Source organism: Entelurus aequoreus, linkage group LG21 (genome assembly GCF_033978785.1).
Source record: "Entelurus aequoreus isolate RoL-2023_Sb linkage group LG21, RoL_Eaeq_v1.1, whole genome shotgun sequence".
NCBI lineage: Eukaryota > Metazoa > Chordata > Actinopteri > Syngnathiformes > Syngnathidae > Entelurus > Entelurus aequoreus.
The window spans coordinates 15921689-15946253 of record NC_084751.1 but is presented as its reverse complement, the minus strand read 5'-3'; the positions used below and the strand labels follow the sequence as shown (position 1 = coordinate 15946253).

At 37.3% G+C, this 24565-nt stretch overlaps 1 protein-coding gene across 2 annotated transcripts in view; it reads right to left on the bottom strand.

Moving 5' to 3' along the window:
• Positions 1-390: 390 nt before the first annotated feature.
• Positions 391-24565, bottom strand: part of tmem38b (transmembrane protein 38B) — a 104546-nt gene continuing 80371 nt past the window's right edge. The window contains exons 1-6 of one of the 2 annotated variants that reach the window (XM_062031085.1): positions 19907-20348; positions 7942-8098; positions 6629-6813; positions 6431-6518; positions 4658-4775; positions 392-1232 (exon numbers count right to left, since the gene is read on the bottom strand). In XM_062031085.1, the coding sequence (XP_061887069.1) occupies positions 1101-1232; positions 4658-4775; positions 6431-6518; positions 6629-6813; positions 7942-8098; positions 19907-20018 (792 nt within the window). In that variant the 5' untranslated portion in view covers positions 20019-20348 and the 3' untranslated portion in view covers positions 392-1100. Of the gene's footprint in view, positions 1233-4657; positions 4776-6430; positions 6519-6628; positions 6814-7941; positions 8099-19906; positions 20349-24565 lie in introns of those variants that run through there. The other variant, XM_062031086.1, reaches the window with a different exon arrangement.

Sequence of the window (24565 nt, the reverse complement as noted above, 5' to 3'; positions counted from 1 at the left end):
AGACTTACAGCGTGTGGAGCAGCAGACGGTGTCCACAAGGTACATCCGTACATGACAATCCACAAGGTACATCCGTACATGACAATCAACAACAAAATAGGAAACACTACACAGAGGAAAACAGCAAAAAACTCAAAATAAGTCATAACAACTTTTTACTGTCAATATGGGCTGCTGAGTTTCATTTTTTAAATGTTTTGTGCTAGTGGTGTGCTTCGGGATTTTTCCAATGAAAAAAATGTGCCTTGGCTCAAAAAAGGTTAAAAACACCGTAGTGGATGGAATTTTTACCTGACATGACATGTTTCGACTACCTAAGACCCCTATTTCAGCTGAAGTTGAAACACACAAGACATTACTTAACAAAAAAAAAAAAAGTGAAAAAAAGACCCTATGAGATTCAGACATGTGGCCTTTCCAAAGACAATGATTGGCAATTCTTTTTTTTATTGTCATATGCAGAACCTGATGCAAGAAAATGTAGCATGAATAAAGCCAAAGAACCAAAGAATCCGTTTTTTACATTGAAGTGTAGGAATATTGACAGCACACAATCTAATTTCATGCTTCACTTATTATTATTCAAGGCATTCATCGAGCAAACACATTTTGAAAGCTTTTCACCGTTACTGAAAGTGCAATTATCTTTATATAAATACAATGACATCAAAAAATTACTTTATGTCCAATAATTTAAAACCGTCCTCGCCTTTGCAGAGTAGGAAAAATATTATTTTCACAGAGTATTTGCATCAAAAAAACATTCATAAATCAGCATTGTTCCCAAGAGATCATTTTGGACTATAAATATATTTATATTTCAAAATAAGACACATGTTGATTTTTAGACCTGATATCATAACATCACAGTAGCTTAAGAATGAGCCCCAAATTAAAGTGCAGGCTTGATTGGCGTCTTACTGTGAAATTCACTTTCAACAACTTTTATGCTGAAAACTCAATGATGGGAAAAATAAGTTTCCATGACACTGCTCCCGCAGTCGCTCTTCTTGCAGCTCTCGCCTACATGCAATTCGTCTTTGGTTTTAAACAACCTGCTCTTGCAGGACTCTTTGCTGAGCGCGCTTCCGGCGCCGTTATTAGTCGACTTTTTCCGCACCTCGCCGCGTAATGGCGCCGTACGGGGAGAAGCCGGTGAAAAGCGTCTTGAAGAGCGCCGATTCCACGGGGGCGAACGGCGATGTCGCAGAGCCGGTCAGCATCATCCTCGTCTGGAAGATAATAAAACAAGACTTCAAAATGTCAGAAGAGAAAAGAGGACTTTTCATTTGCTTGGTTTACAAGTGTAAAAAGAAGTTAGCACTTTAGCTTATCATCGTTGACTTTTCCATATTGTGCTGAGCAGCCAGGTCCAAAATGCAAGTAACTCTTTGCCATCATGTCTAGATTTATTTTTCAATTCTATGGCCGACGTCACATTTTTTTAAAATTCAGAACTCAAAGAAATGTTTCAAGAGACAAATAAAACTCACAAATATTTGTAGAATTTATCTTAGATTTCTTTTTCAATTCTATGGCCAACGTCACATTTTTAAAAAATCTTCTCCATCACTGTGGTAGCATTCAGAACTCAAGGAAATGTTTCAAGAGACAAAGAAAACTCACAAATATTTGTAGAATGTATCTTTAGATGCCAATTTAAGTCATGCCAGATATGCTCTTAAATTGTCACAAATTTAGGTCAAATTCCCATTATTTTCAACCTTTTTGATGATCAGTTTTGCAAGTTTATTTTTATCAATGGAAACAACTAACTACCAGTTATTCTGTTTATAAACTATTTTTAATCAGAGCTTTAATTTCAACAATTACACCCACCTGTTAACATTTTAGTTGAAATAGCCATAACATTTCCAACATTCTTACGATATTATTTTTGGCACAAATAATCCTGTTGGGCAGGGCTAGGGAACCTATGTGGCTCTTTTGATGAATGCATCTGGCTCTCAGATAAATCTTAGCTGACATTGCTTAACACGATAAGTAATGAATAATTCCTCTGGTAATCACAGTGTTAAAAATAACGTTCAAAATATAAAGCATTCTTATGCATTTTAATCCATGCGTCCATTTTCTATCGCACCTTTTCAAGAAGTTGCATTAATGATAAGAAGTCTTTTATTTATAATTGGTTAGCTTCAGAATAACAATGATATTAAAAAGAATAAGAGACTTATTATTCTCTAAAAATGTTATGTTTACACATTAACAACCGCCTGCCCATTCCTGAAATGTTTAGGATGACAATACTGTCAAAACAACAAAGTAATATGGAGGCCACACCACTAGTGAGTGCACAATAGTTTTTGTCGTATTTTCTTTTTTTCGTAGCGAAATGCTGTCAAAAAAAGAAAAAACGCTGTAATATGCATGCCAGGCTACTAGCTGGCGATAGCAGTTTTTTTTTACACAACATTTATGTACACCAACACTAACGGTAACACTATTATTCACTTTTTAGCCTACTGCTACCATTATTACCTTAGTTTGTTTTAGTGTTGTCCCAATACCGGTACCAAAGTGTATTTCGATACTCTTCTAAATAAAGGGGACCATTTTGGCATTATCGGCTTTATATTAACAAAAAAATCTTAGGGTACATTAAACATATGTTTCTTATTGCAAGTTTGTCCTTAAATAAAATAGTGAACATACAAGACAACTTGTCTTTTAGTAGTAAGTAAGCAAAAAAAAGGCTCCTAATTTAGTCTGCTGACATATGCAGTAACATATTGTGTCATTTATCATTCTATTATTTTGTCAAAATTATTAAGGACAAGCGGTAGAAAATGAATGATTAATCACTTGTTCATTTACTGTTAATATCTGCTTACTTTCTCTTATAACATGTTCTATCTACACTTCTGTTAACATGTAATAATCACGTATTATTCTGTTTGGATACTTTACATTAGTTTTGGATGATACCACAAATTTAGGTATCAATCAGATACCAAGTAGTTACAAGATCATACATTGGTCATATTCAAAGTCCTCATGTGTCCAGGGACATATTTACGGAGTTTATAAACATAATATACATTATAAAAAACTGAAAGAAGATTTTGTGATGCTAAAAAATATGGACGTAATCATAGTAGTATCGAGTAGATACGCTCCTGTACTTGGTATCATTACAGTGGATGTTAGGTGTAGATACACCAATGGCGTTTGTTTACATTGTGACGCCGGTGAGCTACGGTGTATACTGAAGCATGTTTAGCTATTCCTCTTCCTGCAGGGATGATACTTGTAAGAAACGTACTTTATTTGTCGCCATGGAGGCGAGGATTAGTGATTTAGAAGTAGCTACATCACTGCAGACTGCAGATGGACTTTAGCCGCTAACTAGCTAGCCATGTCTTAAAGCACCTCTTTCTGAGGGCGTTTCAGTGTTATAGCTTCACCTTTATCGTTAGTTTTTGGGCCAAAATGCGTCCGTTCTCCCTTTTCTGTCTACACACTGTGTCTGCTTGTAAGTACTCTGTGATTTTGCGCTGCCGAACATGCTCGTCTGCTCGTCAACCAGCAATGTCATGACGTGACAACGGGTGGGGCGGGAGTTAGGTTGACCAGTACTTTTTAGAGGCGATATAGTACCGAATATGATTGATTAGTATAGCGGTACTATATTAATACCGGTATACCGTACAACCCTACTCTGTTTATATATGAACAACATTCTGAACATGTGTCACATTTTCTTTTTTGTTGCAAAATGCTATCAAAACAAGAAAAACTATGTAGTATGCATGCCAGGCCACTTGTTGGCGATAGCAGTTGTCTTTACAACATTTATGTGCACCAACACTAACACTAGTATTCACTTTTTAGCCTAATGCGAGCGTTAACACCTTGAGTAGTACGTTTACATAACAATATTCTAAACATGTCATTTTATTTTTTTGTAGCGAAATGCTGTTAAAACAAGAAAAACAATGTGATATGTGTGCCAGTTTTTTATTACAGCATTGATGCGCACCAACAGTAGCTGGAACACTATCATTCGTATTCAGTATTATTTTTCGTTATTATTAGCCTGAAGAGTAAACGCTGTAGCAATATTGTTTTCTTTTATTTTTGAGACAATTTTGATGTTTTTAGGCTGGTAGTGTTAGGTTTTTTAAAAAAAAGCTGCTGTGTAAAACATGTTTTCAGCTCAAAAGTTTTATTCGGTGTTATCTTCATGCATGTAACCATTGTTAAATTGACATAATCCCATGTGGAAAGTATGAATACATACTGTAGTGTATATGATGATGAAAGTAATAGTACTGAGACGTGCATCGTTATGGACAAACATCAGTTCTGAGACAACTCCTCCATCTGACGAAACGGCTCGCTGGTAATTTTGACGGATCGGAGTTGAAAGACAGCGCATGTGTTGGCGGCGGAGGCAAGTTTCCCAGAGAAGGAGAAGATGATGCAAGAGGAGGAAAATGATGCAAGAGCCGCCTCCCCGAGGGTAACACCGCGCTAACAACGGTAGCTAATGACGCCCAGAACTTTAAGCGGGAAGATAAAAAAAAGGTCATTCGGAAGACGACGCTTCCTTTCGTCGCCTCTGATGAGCTGGCCCAGAGAGCGTCCCAATACTTTTGTCCCTCTCGTGTAATAGTGAGTGACACAAACAGACCTTGTTGGCGACAGTGTAGGTGGAGTAGATGAGCATCAGGTGGTGTGTGTGCACCGGCAGGTAGTGACTCTGCTGCAGGGCAAACAGCACCGCTCCTACCAGGGTCACCTTGGTGGGGCTACACACACACACACACACACACACACACACACACACAAACACACACACACACACACGCACGCACACACAATACTAAATAATTACAAATAATAACAACCAAAAAATTACAATCGCCACACTTGATGTAAATTATTCAAGATAGGCATGACTAATGGATTATTAACAAATAAATATAAACAAGCAGATTGATCACTAATGAACCCTTAAGAACCTCAATGGACACTTTAAAGACTATTTCAATGTCATAGATAACTCATTGGAAAGCTTTCTCCCTTTTCATTTGTACCTGTTTCATATTTGTTTTGTATACATTTTTTCAGTTATTTTCACATTTTGACTCATCACTATTGGATTTTTTATATATTTGTATTTATTGGTGGTAATATTTATTTGTATTATATCTATGTGCTTTTTGTAAACATTTGTTATATTATTTTCACTATATGTTGTTCAGAGTGTAACCCGCCTTCTGCCCGAATGCAGCTGGGATAGGCTCCAGCACCCCCGCGACGCGGAGAGGGACAAGCGGTATAAAATGGATGGATGGATGGACTCATAACTATACTATGATAAAAAACTTTTCACGTTTTATTTGTTTGTTTTTTATATTCATGTGTTTTTGAAGAGATGTTTCATCAATATATCAAAATATCTTTAGAAAATATGTTTTCATGTTTTATATATCTGTATTGTATACGTGTGAGCTTTTTGTTTGTATTTTTCCAGATTATTTTCACATGTTAATTCATCACTAAATTAAAAAATATATATAAATTTCATGTAAAACATTTTGTTTGCTTTTGACTCATCACACTACATTACAATTTAGTTTAGAAATATTTTCATGTTTTATATATGTATTTATATATGTATTGTATATTAATTAATTTTTTTAGTATAATTACATTTTTTACAATATATTGTTATTTTTACATTTTGACTCATTGCTGGATAAAAATATATATATAATTGAATGTTTTATATATTTGTAGTGTTTATTTCATGAACTTTTTGTATCCATTTTGAATTGTTATAGTGACATTTTAACTCATCACTATATTAGAAATTTTGAAAACATTTTTTATCCTGTTTTATTTGTTTGTACTGTATATTTGTGTGCTTTTTGTATGATTTTTATAAGATTTTTATTTTCACATTTCGACTCATTACAATATTAGATATTTTTTTTAAATGTTTTCACGTTTTAAATATTTCTATTTTTTGTGTGCTTTTTGTATGCATGTTTTCAGATCAAAAACATTTTTTAACCATATAATGATATTTTTATAATTGTACTGTTTTTACTTTTTTTTTTAACTGTTTATTGTATGTATATTTTACATATACGACTATAATACCTACAGCGACAAAAAAAAATAAAAAAAATGACGCTGCCGTGGATAAAGGGGTTCAGAACATTCCAAGAGATTCTACTACAGTATTCCATTAAATGTAATCCATAATTTTTCAAATAACTGTAATGTTAATAGTATGTTTTTAAAAGTATGAATTTAAAAAAAATATATAAAAAATCATTAATATTATATGTTGATCAGGCAATGTAGCGTAATATCCACCCCTACAAAAACAGGATAGTTCATAAGGTGGTAAAGTGATACAAAAGTGAAATTCCAAACAACTACTTAGACTCACTAGGACATTCTGAGAAGCTCATTGGTTTCAGGTTTCCACACTCCTCGAACGAGCTGCTCAAAGTTACTGATAAGACCGCCTCCAGCTCCTAGTGGACACACAGTCAGATGTAGTATTATATCTCTCATAATGCATATGGTTTACTGGTTAAAGTAGTAGATGATCTACAGTTTGAATTAGTCAGAAGGCCCCACTAACCTCTGGCCCACCCGATGGCGATCATGACCAGCAGGCCATCCTTGTACTTGCTTTGGGCCAGAGTGACGCCCCCCAGGACTTTCCAAGTGCGCGTCACTTCCTTCATTCCCGACAGCACCAAGCGGAGAGGCAGCAGGGCCGCAGAGTTGTACACCAGGTCCGAGGGGCAGTAGAACACCAAGTACCTGTGAGGCCACCACAAAGAAAGTCTACGATCTTTGATGAAATACTTTTTTTAACCAGCAGAAGGCAGCATTGCACGTTCAACTCAATCATAATTGAAGGTTGAATGTCATTATCTATAGGTTAAATACAGTCACAAGTGTGTTTTGGATATATATATATATATTTTATTTTTTTATTTTTTTAAAGCATGTTCTAAAATGTTGGTCCTAAACTAAGCTTTTTCAAGCATAAAACTGGCTAAATAATATAAAATATTAAAACTACAGTTGTATTGGGCACGAGAGGAGAAAAAAACAATCAGATTGTGCTATTCAGTATCGTGGCCACTGTATTGGATTAAAAGAGTATAAAGGTGAATAAATGGTGTTATTTCATGCCGATAGGGCACTCCTAATGTTGAAAAGTGTATTTAGAAGATGAACTGAAAATATTTAATTTGTAATTAATAATTCCTACTGAGCAGTAATTTATTCATTTATTAGTGCGGAACCAATTAACCGCGATAAACATGAGACGACTGTACAGAAAACAAAATTATTGTTTCTTATACTTTGCATATTTAGTGCAACAATGACAGTGCAAGGACATGGCAACATAAATATAAAAAAATAGTAATCAATAAAATTATTATGAATCAATTTTACATTTGTAAAAATAAAAAAATAAAAATCCTGACAAATGTGATATACAAACAAGTGTTAACAATGTATGTAATGCAATGTATGTCATTCTAATGATCTAAAGATAAATGAATGAACTTATAAGATAATACATTTTAAAAATTACTATACTCAAAAATGTAAAACTTTTAAATCAAAAATGTTATTTTTCCAAATACATTTTTCAAAAAGTAGAAATGTATTCATAAAAGATGATTCTATAAATAGAAGATTTTGGATATTACAGTAATATATTATGTCAATATAAGCATTGATATGTGTCTGTTGAATAAGAATTATTGCGGGCGCAATGTCATGTGCCACCAGCAGAGGGCGACAAACTAAAAAAATAGATCCCACTGTTGTGACACATTTCATGCTTACTTCACAGGCAATTAGGCCATTTTGAATGCACTTTAACAACACTTCCACTTGTGCTCAGGGCTCTAACTGACTCTCCCTCATTACCAGATGAGTGAAGCCAGCATGACGCTGGTGCCGTTGGATAGGGGCGCTACGGGCGGTTCTGCCAGCATAATCCCGGACAGCACGGCGCCGCCAAAGCAGCACAGCATGGAGCTGAACCAGCAGGCTAGCGGGCTAAGCCGGGACACCTCAAGGGCCCCTGAAAGATGAAGTCAAAAGTTTCTTGTATTAATATTCAATTTGACTGAAGCGGATCAGCACAAGGTTTGGATGAGTGGTTTTCGGGTCAAAGTGCAGGTTTGATTGCTAACAGTCGCCTCTTGTTTGTGCAGTTTACAAAGAACACTGGTGGCCCCGTTTCACCGCAAAACCCTTGAAACGCTGCACAACATGTGATCTTATGACTACAGGCACTGTAGTCTATGGACACTTAATTAGGGACAGCATCCAGATCTTTAAAAGTCTGACTGGGCAAAGATAACAACAAGCTAACTATTGAACTAAAAGTATGTGTTCAATATCAATAAAAGAACAACTGCTATATTGCAATTTAAAAAAGCGATATCATATTTTTTAATTGTTGGAACAGTTTGATGACTGTTTCATTGATCACCTTTATCTTCAAATTAGCATCATGACTCCTGTTTGCTAAATTCCCCAGCTTTCTTCCAGCCACTCTGCGTCGCCAGGTGTGTAAGCAACAGGAAGAAAAGCTCTGACTGGCTTAGGGCAAAGTATTTTTGTGGCACCCGTTGGTTGGCATGTATAAAATCCCTTTTTAAATGGTAAATGGGTTATACTTGTATAGTGCTTTTCTACCTTCAGGGTACTCATTTATGGATTCTTTGAGGAACAGCTTTTAACGATTATGAACTGCTCTCTTCCCTGACGATTTTAAAGCGGCGGTGGTGAGGCCCCTTCTGAAGAAGAGCAGTTTGGATCCAAACGTTTTTACCGACCTGTATCCAACTTGGTTTTTAAGTAAAATTTTTGAAAAAAAAGGTTTTTAACCAAGTCAATTACTTTTTAAATATAAATAACATTTTAGAATACATCAGTCTGGTTTTAGGATGAATCACAATACCAAAACAGTACTTTTAAAGATTTTAAATGACATCAGGTGGAATTTAGATAATAAAAAGCTAACAGTGTTGGTTCTGCTGGATCTGAGCGCTGCTTTTGACACAGTAGACCAGGGGTCACCAAACTACGGCCCGCGGGCCGGATACGCCCCCCCAGAGTCCAAAATCCGGCCCGCGGGAAGTCCCAAGTTAAAAAAAAAAAAAAGGGTTTTTTTTGTATTATTTTTTTTTTTTTAAATTTGTCCTTACTAGTCCATTTTCTACCGACTCCTAGCCACTCAGGCAAATCATATTGTCTAAAAATGCATTTTATCATCGATAACGTGACATGCAGCAAGTGCGCTCTTTAAGTCAATTAGTGCGCGAGGAATATATATGTATGAATACATACCGGTATATATATATATATATATATATATATATATATATATATATATATATATATATATATATATATATATATAGACACATATACATATATACACATATACATATACAGTATATACAGTGTATATATACATATATATATACACATGGACATATACATAGACACATATTCACACACATATATACACATTTACATATATACACACACACACACACATTTACATATAATATACTGTATGTATATATATATATATATATATATATATATATATATATATATATATATATATATATATATATATATATATATATATATATATATATATATATATATATAGCGCGCGGCCCCCAGCCAAATTGTTTTACCCCAATGCGGCCCCGGAGTCAAAAAGTTTGGGGACCCCTGCAATAGACCATCACATTTGATTAAATAGACTTAGACGCCTGGTGGGCCTTTCTGGTACTGTTTTTATAGGTTCCACTCTTACCTCACAGACAAATGTTTTTATGTGAAGTGAAGTGAATTACATTTATATAGCGCTTTTTCTCAAGTGACTCAAAGCGCTTTACATTGTGAAACCCAATATCTAAGTTACATTTAAACCAGTGTGGGTGGCACTGGGAGCGGGTGGGTAAAGTGTCTTGCCCAAGGACACAACGGCAGTGACTAGGATGGCGGAAGCGGGGATCGAACCTGCAACCCTCAAGTTGTTGGCACGGCCGCTCTACCAACCGAGCTATACCGCCCCCGTGTAAGGATGGATGCAGGAACCCATGAAATAAGACAGACCTAGGCAAATTAAGGCCCGGGGGCCACGTGCGGCCTGTTAAGCTTGTCAATCTGGCCCGCCGGACATTCCCAAATATTTTTTTTAGATCTTTAAGATCGAAATTGTAGCTGCCATTATGATGTGCAGTGATGTTTTCAAATGACCGTAAGTCTTGAACTATACAAAGTATTTCAATGGTTGCAATCTGCGCTTTTGCTTTACATACTAGTTACTATGGTAATCTAAGTCACAGCAGCTCAGACGAGGCACCAAGCAGTGTGGGTGGGGAGCGTTTCCACAGAGTGTTTCCAGAGCGGCCAGCCTGAAATGCGAGTGTCAGGGACAGACACGGAAGGAGATTTTTTACAACAAAGTTCAGCAAGAAAAGTGATATTATATCAGATTGTAGGTGTTTTCTTTTTACCCTTCACGTTCATATTTCACTGTGTTTGTTGCATTTTTGTTGCGTTTCGCTTGATTGTAAAATATGTCGATCAAGTGGGGGTGTGACGTTTATATCTTGTCTATATTCTGTGTTTTATCGTTCATAGTTAATATTGTAAATCCCACATTCTTTATTTTCAAATGTAAAATTCCATTCCGTTTTTTAAGGCGGTCTGTCATAACAATTTTAGCATTCAATCAGACATTATTGTGAGGTTTTGTATTAGTGTTCCTAAAAATAGATATACTGGCCCCAGACACATTTTTTTTCTCTAAATTTGACCCCCCGAGGCAAAATAATTGCCCAGGCCTGAGATAAGATGTGGGGTTCCTCAAGGCTCAATTTTAGGTCCCATTCTTTTCAATCTTTATATGCTGCCTCTTGGGAATGTCATTAGGAAACACGGCATCAGTTTCCACAGTTACGCTGATGCTACATAGTTGTACATCACCGTGTCTCCTGATGACACAGGACCAATAGAAACCCTTTTCAACTGCATTGTAGACATCAAGTCATGGATGGCAGTGGGTTTCCTACAGCTCAACCAGGACAAAACAGAGGTTTTAGTTATAGGCCCTGAAGACCAGAGGGAGAAACTTTTACAAAAATTACAAGATTTTAAACCAACAGTCTATAAAACAATCTGGGCGTGATTTTTGACTCTGAGCTGACTTTTATCACATACAGTACATTTAAAATATTACACAAATAGGTTTTTATCATCTAAGAACATTACTATGGTCCGCTCGTTTCTCTCTTAGGCCAACACGGAGGTTCTAATTCATGCTTTTATTTCCTGTCGTTTAGACCAGTGGTCCCCAACCACCGGGCTGCGGCCAGGTACCGGTCCATGGATCGATTGGTACCGGGCCGAACAAGAAATAAAAAATAAATAAAAAATTCTGCACAATAACTCAGATATATGTAGTGATTTTTGGTCTACAAGAGTGTGAAAGCTTGTTTGTCTATCTCTGTTGGCCATAGGTGGACTCTACCTTCCGCCTGAGTGCAGCTGGGATAGGCTCAAGTATTTTTCTGTTTACGTTTTTTAGCATTCATGTGCACCAAGAGTAACGGTAACACCATTATTACTTTTTTAGCTTAATGCTAGCATCATTAGCCTGAAGAGTATGTTTACACTATAGTAACATCCTAAAAATGTTTTTGTAGCTGTCAAAACGAGTAAAAACACTGTAGTATGCATGCTGGCCACTAGTTGGCGACAGCAGTTTTTTTAAGCATTAATTTGCACCAACAGCAACGGTACCACTATTATTTGTTTATTAGTTGAATGCTAGCATTATTAGCGTGAAGAGTATGTTTGAACCAGTGGCGTGCGGTGAGGTTAATGTCTGGTGAGGCACGTCTTCATCATCACAGTCAAATTTAAAAACATATGAACCTGCAGTGCAGGTGTACCTAATGTTGTGTCCCTGCGGTCGTTCACGGCTCCTGCAGCGCGAGCATTGTTGTTTTTGCACTTTTTGGCTTCTTGTTAAGTGACTTTTTTTGGGTGGATTCGGTCTTGCACGTGGAGGGTTTGGGTGTGGGCTTTGGTTGGTGTGGCCGTGGTGCTCCCGTCGGGCGGTGCAGTATTTGAACGGCAAATGTGAAAATAAAAATAAAAATAATCTAAAACTGGTGAAGTTAAATGGAAAATAACTTTAGTATAATCACTGGATACATATAATAATTTAATTATTTTTTGTTTCTTTTTCTTTCTTTTTTTTCTTTCCATGATGGCAGGTGAGGCGCCGCCTCCCCTGCCTCTAGTGACGGCACGCCACTGGTTTGAACTAATAGCAACATTCTAAAAATAGGTAAAAAAAATAAAAAATCACAATAATGCTTTCAAATTAATACAAATGTTGCAATATGCATGCCATGCAACTAGTTGGCGATGGCAGTTTTTGTTTATACATACCACCTGTTGGTTGGCATGTACAAACCTACACCCTTAAACATTTTATTATATTCGGGTCAATAAGGCAGAACTAAGGTGGTCAGCCATGGTTTTTTGTTTACTCTTACTTTCAACATGTCAAAGTCGGACCTCTTACGCTTTGACTTCCATGATTTCTCTAACGCAGCAAAAGCACATTCACTTTTTGGGCGTGGATAGAAGCAATACAGGGCACTTGTGTAACACAAGTACAACATTTACTGGAAAAACAGGTGAGTGCAGTCATCGCTTTTACTTGTGACAATAACCAAAAGTGAAACAACAATCCTAACTGCCAGTACAATTGTATATATAACACAAGCTAAACATTTTATTTGTGTTAACTATTGATTGCAATCTAAACTTAAAGATAATATCTTGTGTCAACTTTGCATTCTATAAGTTGACTAGTGTGCACTGGTTGTAATTTGTAGACCAAACGTTTAAGCACATTATGTAATACATTATGTAAGAAAAAGTGTAACGACTTCTTCTGAGCGAAACTTGATTAGCAGCATTTCTTTGAAGTTCAAATAGAAGAGTGTTGCGATACTGTTACCTTTTATGTTACGTCCTCTAACGATTTAAGATGGTTAAGACTTGCTAACAAACTGGTTGTTAGCTCACTGAACCCTGATCCACCTGGCTGGTCCCCTCGGTTAGACCTCAGGTTAATCTGAGGATTAACAAAAGATTAAACACTCTTTGAAAGCTGGTGGTAAACTTTGACTTATGTTTGACTTTTGCTACCTAAACCAGTGGTCCCCAACCACACCGGGCCGCGGGTACCGGTCCATGGATCGATTGGTACCGGGCCGCACAAGAAATTTAAAAAAAAATAAATATACATATATATATATTTTTTTAATTATTAAATCAACATAAAAAACACAAGATACACTTACAATTAGTGTACCAACCCAAAAAACCTCCCTACCCCATTTACACTCATTCGCACAAAAGGGTTGTTTCTTTCTGTTATTAATATTTCTGGTTCCTACATAATATATCAATATTAGGGCTGTAACAACTAATCGATTAAATTGATTAAAATCTATTATAAAAATAGTTGGCGATTAATTTAGTCATCGATTCGTTGGATCTGTGCTATGCATGCGCAGAGGCAATTTTCAATTTTTTTATTTTTTTAATAAACCTTTATTTAAAAACTGCAACATGTACAAACAGCTGAGAAACAATAATCAAAATAAGTATGGTGCCAGTGTGCTGTTTTTTTCCCAATAAAATACTGGAAAGGATAGAAATGTAGTTTGTCTCTTTTATCCGATTATTAATCGAAGTAATAATCGACAGATTAGTCAATTATCAAATTAATCGTTAGTTGCAGCCCTAATCAATATAGATCAATACAGTCTGCAGGGATACAGTCCGTAAGCACACAAGATTGTATTTTTTTATGACAAAAAATAAATAAAAATAAAAATACACCCCCCCACCCCACCCCCCCACTGACCTTAAAAAGGGAATTCTGTGTAACGATACTTTGCTAGATCCTCTCTGCTTACCAAGGTAATTAAAATCTAACAAAAAAAAAAAAAAATTCTATCCGTGATTACAATGTATTGATGAATCTTCACCACATTTCAGACGATAGTGTGCCATTTCAAGATTTGGTTTTCTTAATTAAATGGTAAATGAGTTATACTTGTTTAGCTCTTTTCTACCTTCAAGGTACTGTATTTTATGGACTATAAGGCAGACTTAAAATCCTTTCATTTTCTCAAAACTTGACAGTGCGTCCTATAACCCGGTGCGCCTAATATATGGAATAATTCTGGTTGTGCTTACCGACCTCAAAGCTATTTTATTTGGTACATGGTGAAATGATAAGTGTGACCAGTAGATGGCAGTCACACATAAGAGATGAGTGTAGACTGCAATATGACTCAAGTAAACAACACCAAAATTGTATATGTTCCATTGAAAATATATAACATTACACACAGCGCTCAAAAATCAATCAAAATGTTTTAGTACGACTTTGGTAAGCTATGAAGCCGCACTGCTTGATGGATTGTACTGTGCTTCAACATACAAGTATTATTAGGGTGTGTGTATAAGGTAAGACATATTATCGGGCGTTTTGTTTCACAATATTATGCAAAAGCAACTTTTCTTACCGTCTGGTACCTGTTGATGTGTATTTCGGATCTGCATAACTCCTGAAAATTTGCGCACGTCCGCCTTTGTAGTCCGTGGCGACACTGTAGTCGATAAGCTGCTTCTTTTTCTCTATCTTCTTGTTATGGGACATTCATCCTCCGCTGTTGCCATTTCTAATATAAAGTAGTGTAAAGTTCTTACTTATATCTGTCAGTAAACTCGCCACGAAAGCGCTAAAACATACCGGTGTAGTGAGTTTACATTATTCACCCAAGGAACTTTAGTTTTTAGAGAGTTACGGTCGGAGGTTTTTTCACGGGACACATTTCCGGCGTGGTTATTGCACTAATGAGCCACGGATGAGGAGATGCTGCTCCGTCGTTGATTAAAGTAAAGTCTGAATGTCATTAAAATAGTTAACTCCTTCTTTTGACACTTCTTCCACTCCCGTAATTGCACGCTACACCGCTACAACAAAGATGACGGAGAAAAGACGCTACCGAAGGTGAGCCATGTAAATAAGACCGCCCACAAAACGGCGCATCCTGAAGCGACTGTCAGAAAACGGCTTGGAGATGATCTATAAAACATAATATATGCAACATTTTGACCAAAGAACCACCATTACATGTTATGTAGACCGCAAGGAAGTGTTTTACATTTAGAAAAAAAAAATAATAATATGACCCCTATAATGCGCCCTATAATCCGGTGTGCCTTTTGTATGAAAATAAACCTGACTAGACCCGCTCATTGGCAGTGTGCCTTATAATGCGGTGCGCCCTATGGTCCAGAAAATACGGTACTCAAAGCACTTTGACACTATTTCCACATTCACCCATTCACACACACATTCACACACTGATGGCGGGAGCTGCCATGCAAGACTCTAACCACGACCCATCAGGTGCAAGGGTGAAGTGTCTTGCTCAAAGACACAACGGACGTGACTAGGATGGCAGAAGCTGGGGATCAAACCAGGAACCCTCAAGTTGCTGGCAAGGCCGCTCTACCATAAAACTACCGTCATTAGCATCTCAAAACTGTTAAGCCAGATGGAGGGCAGCAAGGATTAATCAATTAATTTGATGAGGGAAAAAGTTTGATTTATTATTTAATACGTGTAACTAATACAAATGTATCAAATCCGGACTGCATGGAGTGCCCGGAACTTAAAATACGCTGACACAGTTTTCGCACATTTGAGCGCACATGAGGGTCGCAGAATTTTTTATTTATTTATTTATTTAAATATTGCACACATGTTAAAAGTCCAATTTCATTGTTAATGATGAACAAGAATGATGGATATGGCAATCAGAAAAACGACTTTTCCTAAAATATGCTTTGAGGCAATAAAGTGTGCCTTATCCGAATACTCAACTAATTGAACAAACAAACCGATAGATTACTCGATTACTGAAATAATCAAAACCTGCATCTCTCGTCAGCCGCACAACAAAATCCGGCAAAGCAATGAACCCTCATCAACATATTTTTGCACCTACGAAGAGGACTACAACTGAAGCTGCGGAGGATTTCCTGGTTGCGTCACGACGTCATGACTCCTGCCACCCAAAGATCCGGGTTGAACAAAGGCGCGCAAAGCATCTTGGGATATGGGAGGCCACGAAGGATAGTCGCGGTGCATTCTCCGGATACAAGGAAAAGGAGGGCGCATTCGTCGGCTGCATTTGGAGGAGCCTTCGAATTTGAATGAATTGGGACAGCCTTCGCGCAGCGTTGTGACATTAGCAGCCTTCAAATTCGCCCTTCGAAGGATGCAGACCCTGAATTGGGACACAGCTTATGTCACATAACCGCATTCCTGTCTCTCATGAATTGCGGATATCTCAACATCACAACTTTTTACCCCTCCCTTCTGTCCAAAATCGACATGTCACACAACGGCGTGCACACAAAAAAACGATGTACTCTATGTCACATAACCGCATTCATGTCTCTCATTAACTGCTGATATCTCAACATCACAACTTTTTACCCCTCCCTTCTGTCCCAAATCGACAACATTTACTGCACTGCATGAAGGCTTATCTCTGGTTATTTCTGTCTTGGTGACTTTGAACTGCTCTTTCTTTAGTGAGCCGAGTCCTTTCCTGCTAATGTTTTAGCTTAGTTTCATTCGTAAAATGAGCATGTTGTTATACTCAATTTAAGTAGTTGAGTTTTGTTGTGAGCAGCCCAGGATTTTGACTGTCAGCGAGGGAGGAAGCAACACAGGAAACATTCCTTTCCTTTTGTGGGGGAAAAACGCCGCCAGAAGACGTTCTTGAATGTTGACTTATACTAAGTTTTATTACACGTTGAGTAATGCAAATTGATTCCCTCGAAGCACTGAGCAAATGTCTCTCTTTGCTTTGTCAACACACATTGCACATATTGCCCTGCATAGTGGTTGGGTGTCAAAGAACAAAGGGTGAGAAGGTTACAGGCGCTCAAATGCTTTGTGAGGCAAGTTCCAAAATAGACCACCATTAGCAGGGGACCACAATGGACTGTATGTATGTGTGTGTGTGTGTTTAAAGTCCACCTGTTCATGGCATCGTTATCGTGGTGGTACGACGTCACTAGGTTTGACACACTTTTTTCTTTTTAAAGGGCTCGTTAAAAGTCCTGTGCCACCCCCACACTCCACAGCATTAAAGTGTGCTATCATTTCATTGTATAATTGCAACTTTGCGGACTTTTTCTTCTGTTCATCTATGTTATGCAAGGTTGTCAAATTCTCCCAAAATCTTCTTTAACCCTCTGGGGAGTACTTAATTTAATAGACAGAGTAACTAAAGGACATACAAGTCCTCAGAGGTTTAAGAGTATATAAAACATTTTAGAATTAATATTTTTAACTCAAATCTTCTAATGAACTTCAGTTCTAAATTAAAATGGCAAACATGGCATTTTTGTGTTTCCTTTTTTACTTTTGAATGTTTTTTTGATATATTGTCAGTTTTCTTATTTTGAAAAGTTTGCAATAGATGAGTTATCAACCACACAGTAAATTAGGGATCTTCTCACTCCATGCAGAGAATCAACAGCGAAATAGCAACCAAACTTGATAGTGGAAACTGCTATGCGATTGGCTGTTTAGCATGTTCCTCCCATTGCTCACTGATCATAAAACCAACCATGCTTCATTCGTTCAGGTTTCTTTATATATATATATATATATATATATATATATATATATATATATATATATATATATATATATATATATATATATATATATATATATATATATATATATATATATATATATATCAAACATTTTATGGAATGCATTTTTATTTATATCAATTACGTGTGTATCGCACTATATATTGATATCTTTTTATCGGCCTAGCCCGACATCATACCCCAATCTAAACTTGTATAAACACATTGCTGTCTGAACAATTAAGATGTTTACATTGAACTTGAAGGTTGTACAGTCTTAGCACAAAGTGATCGATCTATACGAGTGGACATAGACGAAGGTGTCTTCGACAGGAAGTGAACCAGCGTGACATCACATGAACTGAAGTAAAGTCAACAGCAATTCAAATGGAAGATAAATATATTTAAACACTCGAATAAAAACAATATGGCTTTTATAAAACCAGAATAATATTTAATGTTTCTTCTGCCAAGTAAATGTGTGTGCCTACAGGTATTTATTTTTGTAATTTAAAAAAAATGGAGCACATTCAACAATACCGCAATTATAATATTAACCACGATATGACATTTTACACTTTCATCCTCGCTGAGGTGCTGGGGTAAAGATCGGGCCTAAATATACATAAGATCAGTACAGAACTTATTTTGATGCATTGTTTTAGTTTTTGCTGAGTCAGATTATCGGCAGTCCGATATTATCGGCCGATAAATGCTTTAAAATGTAATATCGGATATTATCGGTATCGGTTTCAAAAAGTAAAATGTATGACTTTTTAAAACGCCGCTGTACAGAGTGGTACACAGATGTAGGGAGAAGTACAGAGCGCCAATAAACCTTAAAGGCACTGCCTTTGCGTGCCAGCCCAATCACATAACATCTACAGCTTTTCACACACACAAGTGAATGCAAATCATACTTGGTCAACAGCCATACAGGTCACACTGAGGGTGGCCTTATAAACAACTTTAACACTGTTACAAATATGCGCCACACTGTGAACCCACACCAAACAAGAATGACAAACACATTTCAGGAGAACATCCGCACCGTAACACAACATAAACACAACAGAACAAATACCCAGAACCCCTTGCAGCACAAACTCTTCCGGGACGCTACAATATACACCCTCCGCTACCCCCTAACCCCCTCCCCCCCACCTCAACCTCCTCATGTTCTCTCAGGGAGAGCATGTCCCAAATTCCAAGCTGCTGTTTTGAGGCATGTTTAAAAAAATAATGCACTTTGTGACTTCAATAATAAATATGGCAGTGCCATGTTGGCATTTTTTTCCATAACTTGAGTTGATTTATTTTGGAAAACCTTGTTACATTGTTTAATGCATCCAGCGGGGCATCACAACAAAAATAGGCATAATAATGTGTTAATTCCACGACTGTATATATCGGTATCGGTTGATATCAGAATCGGTATTTAAGAGTTGGACAATATCGGAATATCGGATATTGGCAAAAAAGCCATTATCGGACATCTCTAGTTTTATTATAAAAAACAAAGTTGTCTTTGACAGAAAACTTGAAGTTGATATACTGTAGAAATTTACTGTAAGCGTTAAATAAAAAATACAAAAATAATTTGACTTGTTTTTAATATTTTAATGACTTAGACCCTTTATTGTTCCAGGGAGCCCTAAAGGTAAAATAATAATAATAATAATAAATAAAAAATTCAATTTTTTTTGTTATGGTTTGAAAATGCAACATATCAAAATGGCCCCCACATGCTTTCATTTTTCCGTGTGCGGCCCTCAGTGGGAAAAAGTTTGGACACCACTGCCTGAGGGCAACAATGTTAATATATGTTTGATGAAACATGATTATATGCATGAGTGTATGTATGTATATGTACTTGTAACGTGCACACCTGTAACCTGTTACAGTGTAATGATTATCCTCATAAATACTGAGAGGCTTCTGAGGAAAAATAAGACTTTCGCTTTGATGCTAGCATTTATATAACTTGTTTGAGGCTGCCAAACACCAAACGGTGACCCTATTGACAATTTAACGGTTGTTTTGTTAAGACTTGAGGCTGTGTTTGCACACCTGAGCTTACCTGGCTGCTCCCTCAGAGCCATGATGGACACAATGTAATGCGCCATGTCAAAGTAGGGAAACATGGACAAGTTCGCCAGTCCGTGAGAGAGATTGTCAAAAAGTTCCATCATGATGCAAAAAAAAGTGCTTATCCTCGTTTTATGTATATAAAAAACAAAAATCCAACTTTAAGCATCCGGGCGAGCACTTGAAGCTGAAAGTGGCTCAACGCGGATGAGCTTCCTGAAAGGAAACGGGGTCGTAATAAAAGAAGCAAAGTAACTCGAAGGCGGCTTTAAAGTCAAGCCTCAAGGTCGCCACTTGTCACCGGGCAACATGTCCTATCTAACCCGGTTTGTTCATCCCCGGGTAGTGGCCGCTTTACGACGCTGTCATCGTCACATAGGTGAAATTCTTGCTCGGTGTTCCGCCATGGTTGTGACGCGGCAGGCAGAGCCACAGCGGCGATGTGATTGGCTGAGCGTGAGCGAGATGAGCCAATCACGAGGCGGGAAGTGGCAAAGGGCCCGCCTCTGCCACGCAGTGCAGCGCTGCCAATGTTGTGTTGGTGCGTAGCGCATACTAATGGTGGGGTATGAGGAAATGCATTCAATTATTATATGTAAATAAGTAAAATACACTTTTATTTTTTTTCTGCATGCTATGATGCTGTATTGGTGACACAGCTGAAAATACCTCAACTATGCAGGTATAGGACTTTGATTGATTGATTGAAACTTGTATTAGTAGATTGCACAGTACAGTACATATTCCGTACAATTGACCATTTAATGGTAACACTCGAATAAGTTTTTCAACTTGTTTAAGTCGGGGTCCATGTAAATCAATTCATGGTATAAATATATACTATCATCATAATACAGTCATCACACAAGTTAATCATCAGAGTATATACATTGAATTATTTACAATCCGGGGGGTGGAATGAGGAGGGTTTGGTTGATATCAGCACTTCAGTCATCAACAATTGCATCATCGAAGAAATGGGCATTGAAACAGTGTAGGTCTGACTTGGTAGGATATGTACAGCGAGCAGAGAACATAGTGAGTTCAGATAGCATAAGAACAAGTATATACATTTGATTATTTACATTTGGTTATTTACAATCCGGGGAGGTGGGATGTGGAGGGGGGAGGGTGTTAGTCAAGGGTTGAAGTTGCCTGGAGGTGTTGTTTTAGTGCAGTTTTGAAGGAGGATAGAGATGCACTTCCTTTTACACCTGTTGGGAGTGCATTCCATATTGATGTGGCATAGAAGGGAGAATGAGTTTAGACCTTTGTTAGATCGGAATCTGGGTTTAACGTGGTGCGTAGCGCATACTAATGATGGGGTATAAGGAAATACATTCAATTAATATATGTAAATAAACAAGATACTTTTTTTTTTTTTTGTGCATGCTATGATGCTGTATTGGTGACACAGCTAAAAATACCTCAACTATGCAGGTATAGGACAACCAGTAACAAATACAACAAGGTGCATATTGTTCAGCAATAAATGCATTGATTTACTTTAACAATTCAATGTTTACTCAACGGTAAAATTTGACCATAGAATGATTGCATTATATTGCTTTTAACAATAACGAATAGTAAATAATTTTACTCATTTACTATTATGAAGCTCTATTTTCAATATAATGGCAAGTCTACATACACTATATTGCCAAAAGTATTTGGCCACCCATCAAAATTATCAGAATCAGGTGTCCTAATCACTTGGCCCGGCCACAGGTGTATAAAATCAAGCACTTAGTCATGGAGACTGTTTCTACAAACATTTGTGAAAGACTGGGCCGCTCTCAGGAGCTCAGTGATTTCCAGCATGGAACGGTCATAGGATGCCACCTGTGCAACAAATCCAGTCGTGAAATTTCCTCGCTCCTAAATATTACAAAGTCAACTGTCTGTATTATAAGCAAATGGAAGAGTTTGGGAACAACAGCAACTCAGCCACGAAGTGGTAGGCCACGTAAACTGACAGAGAGGGGTCAGCGGATGCTGAAGTGCATAGTGCAAAGACTTTCTGCACAGTCAGTTGCTACAGAGCTCCAAACTTCATGTGACCTTCCAATTACAGTACGCAGAGAGCGTCATGGAATGGGTTTCCATGGCCGAGCAGCTGCATCTAAGCCATATATCACCAAGTCCAATGCAAAGTGTGGGATGCAGTGGTGTAATGCACATCACCACTGGACTCTAGAGCAGTGGGGACACATTCTCTGGAGTGATGAATCACGCTTTTCCATCTGGCAATCTGATGGACGAGTCTGGGTTTGGCGGTTGCCAGGAGAACAGTACATTTCGGACTGCATTGTGCTGAGTGCGAAATTTTGTGGAGGAGGAATTATGATGTGGGGTTGTTTTTTCAGGAGTTAGTTCCAGTGAAATTAACTTTGAATGTTCCAGGATACCAAAACATTTTGGACAATTCCATGCTCCCAACCTTGTGGGAACAGTTTGGAGTGGGCCTCTTCCTCTTCCAACATGACTGTGCACAAAGCAAGGTCCATAAAGACATGGATGACAGAGTCTGGTGTGGATGAACTTGACTGGCCTGCACAGAGTCCTGACCTGAACCCGATAGAACACTTTTGGGATGAATTAGAACGGAGATTGAGAGCCAGGCCTTCTCGACCAACATCAGTGTGTGACCTCACCAGTGCGCTTTTGGAAGAATGGTCGAAAATTCCTATAAACACACTCTGCAACCTTGTGGACAGCCTTCCCAGAAGAGTTGAAGCTGTAGGAGCTGCAAAAGGTGGACCGACATCATATTGAACCCTATGGGTTAGGAATGGGATGGCACTTCAAGTTAATATGTGAGTCAAGGCAAGTGGCCAAATACTTTTGGCAATATAGTGTACATGCTCTCTATGGACTAATCCCTTTAAATCCCAAGTGTCAAACTCAAGGCCCGGGGGCCAGTTCTGGCCCGCCACATCATTTTATGTGGCCCGCAAAAGCCTGGAAAAATGGGTTTCAATAAAATTTTTGTTTTTATTGTATTTTTCACTAACTGCATTCGTTTTTTCAATTTTGACAGAAAAAAAATGCACATTTTAAACTTTAATATTATCTGATCATGCCAATTATATTATATACTGCATTGTAAAACTAATTTTGTGAGATAGAAACAAATAGTTAAATTATCTGCTTGTCACCTTTATTTATGATTTTAAAGCAAGTAATATATATAAAAAAATCTAATAATCAAATACATATGCATTTCGATTAATCATGATTAATCACAGGTTATTACCCGCATGCATAATGTAAATTAATTTTTAAAAATGCGGCCCTCTGAAAGCAGCCATTCCTGCGATGTGGCCCTCAATGAAAATTAGTTTGGACACCCCTGCCATAAATGATGTTATAATTCGTAATATGTGGACAGTAAACACTGTCCACATATTATCAATGTATGAACAATGTGAACATGTATGCCCTGTAAAAACTTGTGGACCAGTCTAGTTGGTATCCATCCATCCATCCATCCATTTCCTACCGCTTGTCCCTTAAAAAAAAGGATTCCCGTTAAAAAAAGGGAATTATGTGGTCTGGAGGAGTATGACATCTAATGGGTGACTAAAGTGTTTTTTAAAAATAGGTTTTGGATTTAAATAATTTTGTTTTGAGGCGCAGCTGGGATAGGCTCAAGCACCCACCGTGACCCCGAGAGGGACAAACGGTAGAAAAACACCGCTTGTTCTTGTCAATTTCACATTCAAGTGTCATCTGGGCAGCAGAAAACACAGTATTTAACCAACAAAAAAGTTTTAAATACAGTCCAGGCCAAAAGTTTGGACACACCTTCTCCTCATTCAATGCATTTTCTTTATTTTCCTGACTGAAGGAATCAAAACTATGAATGAACACATGTGGAGTTATGTACTTAACACAAAAAGGTGAAATAACTGAAAAGTTGTTTTGTATTCTAGTTTCTTCAAAATAGCCACCCTTTGCTCTGATTACTGCTTTGCACACTCTTGGCATTCTCTCGATGAGCTTCAAGCACACCTGTGAAGTGAAAACCATTTCCGGTGACTACCTCTTGAAGCTCATTGAGAGAATGCCAAGAGTGTGCAAAAAAGTAATCAGAGCAAAGGGTGGCTATTTTTAAAAAACTTGAATATAAAACATGTTTTCAGTTGTTTCACCTTTTTTTGTTAAGTACATAACTCCACATGTGTTCATTCATAGTTTTGAGGCCTTCAGTGACAATCTACAATGTAAATAGTCATGAAAATAAAGAAAATGCATTGAATGAGAATGTTTGTCCAAACTTTTGGCATGTACTGTATATGTAGTTAAACCGTTTGCAGTGTATTGTAAAAGCTGAGAGTTAAACAAAAAAAAAGCAACACGATGACTATACAGGTATGTCAAGTACTTGCTGGTAAATAACACATACAGTATGTATGCTACACATACTCTACAAACTATTGGAAGTTGTAGTGTGACTAAATGGCCACAAGATGGCAGCAGACGAACATCTACTTTATTACAGTACAGCATGACGACATATGCTCTGAATAACAAATATTTGGCAAATAATTTCACTGAACATGCCATATTAAATGTTTGCTTATTAAAGCGGGATAAGAGATGACAAAGGATGTACATTTTAACACAAAGAAGCAGCTCAGTTCCTAAC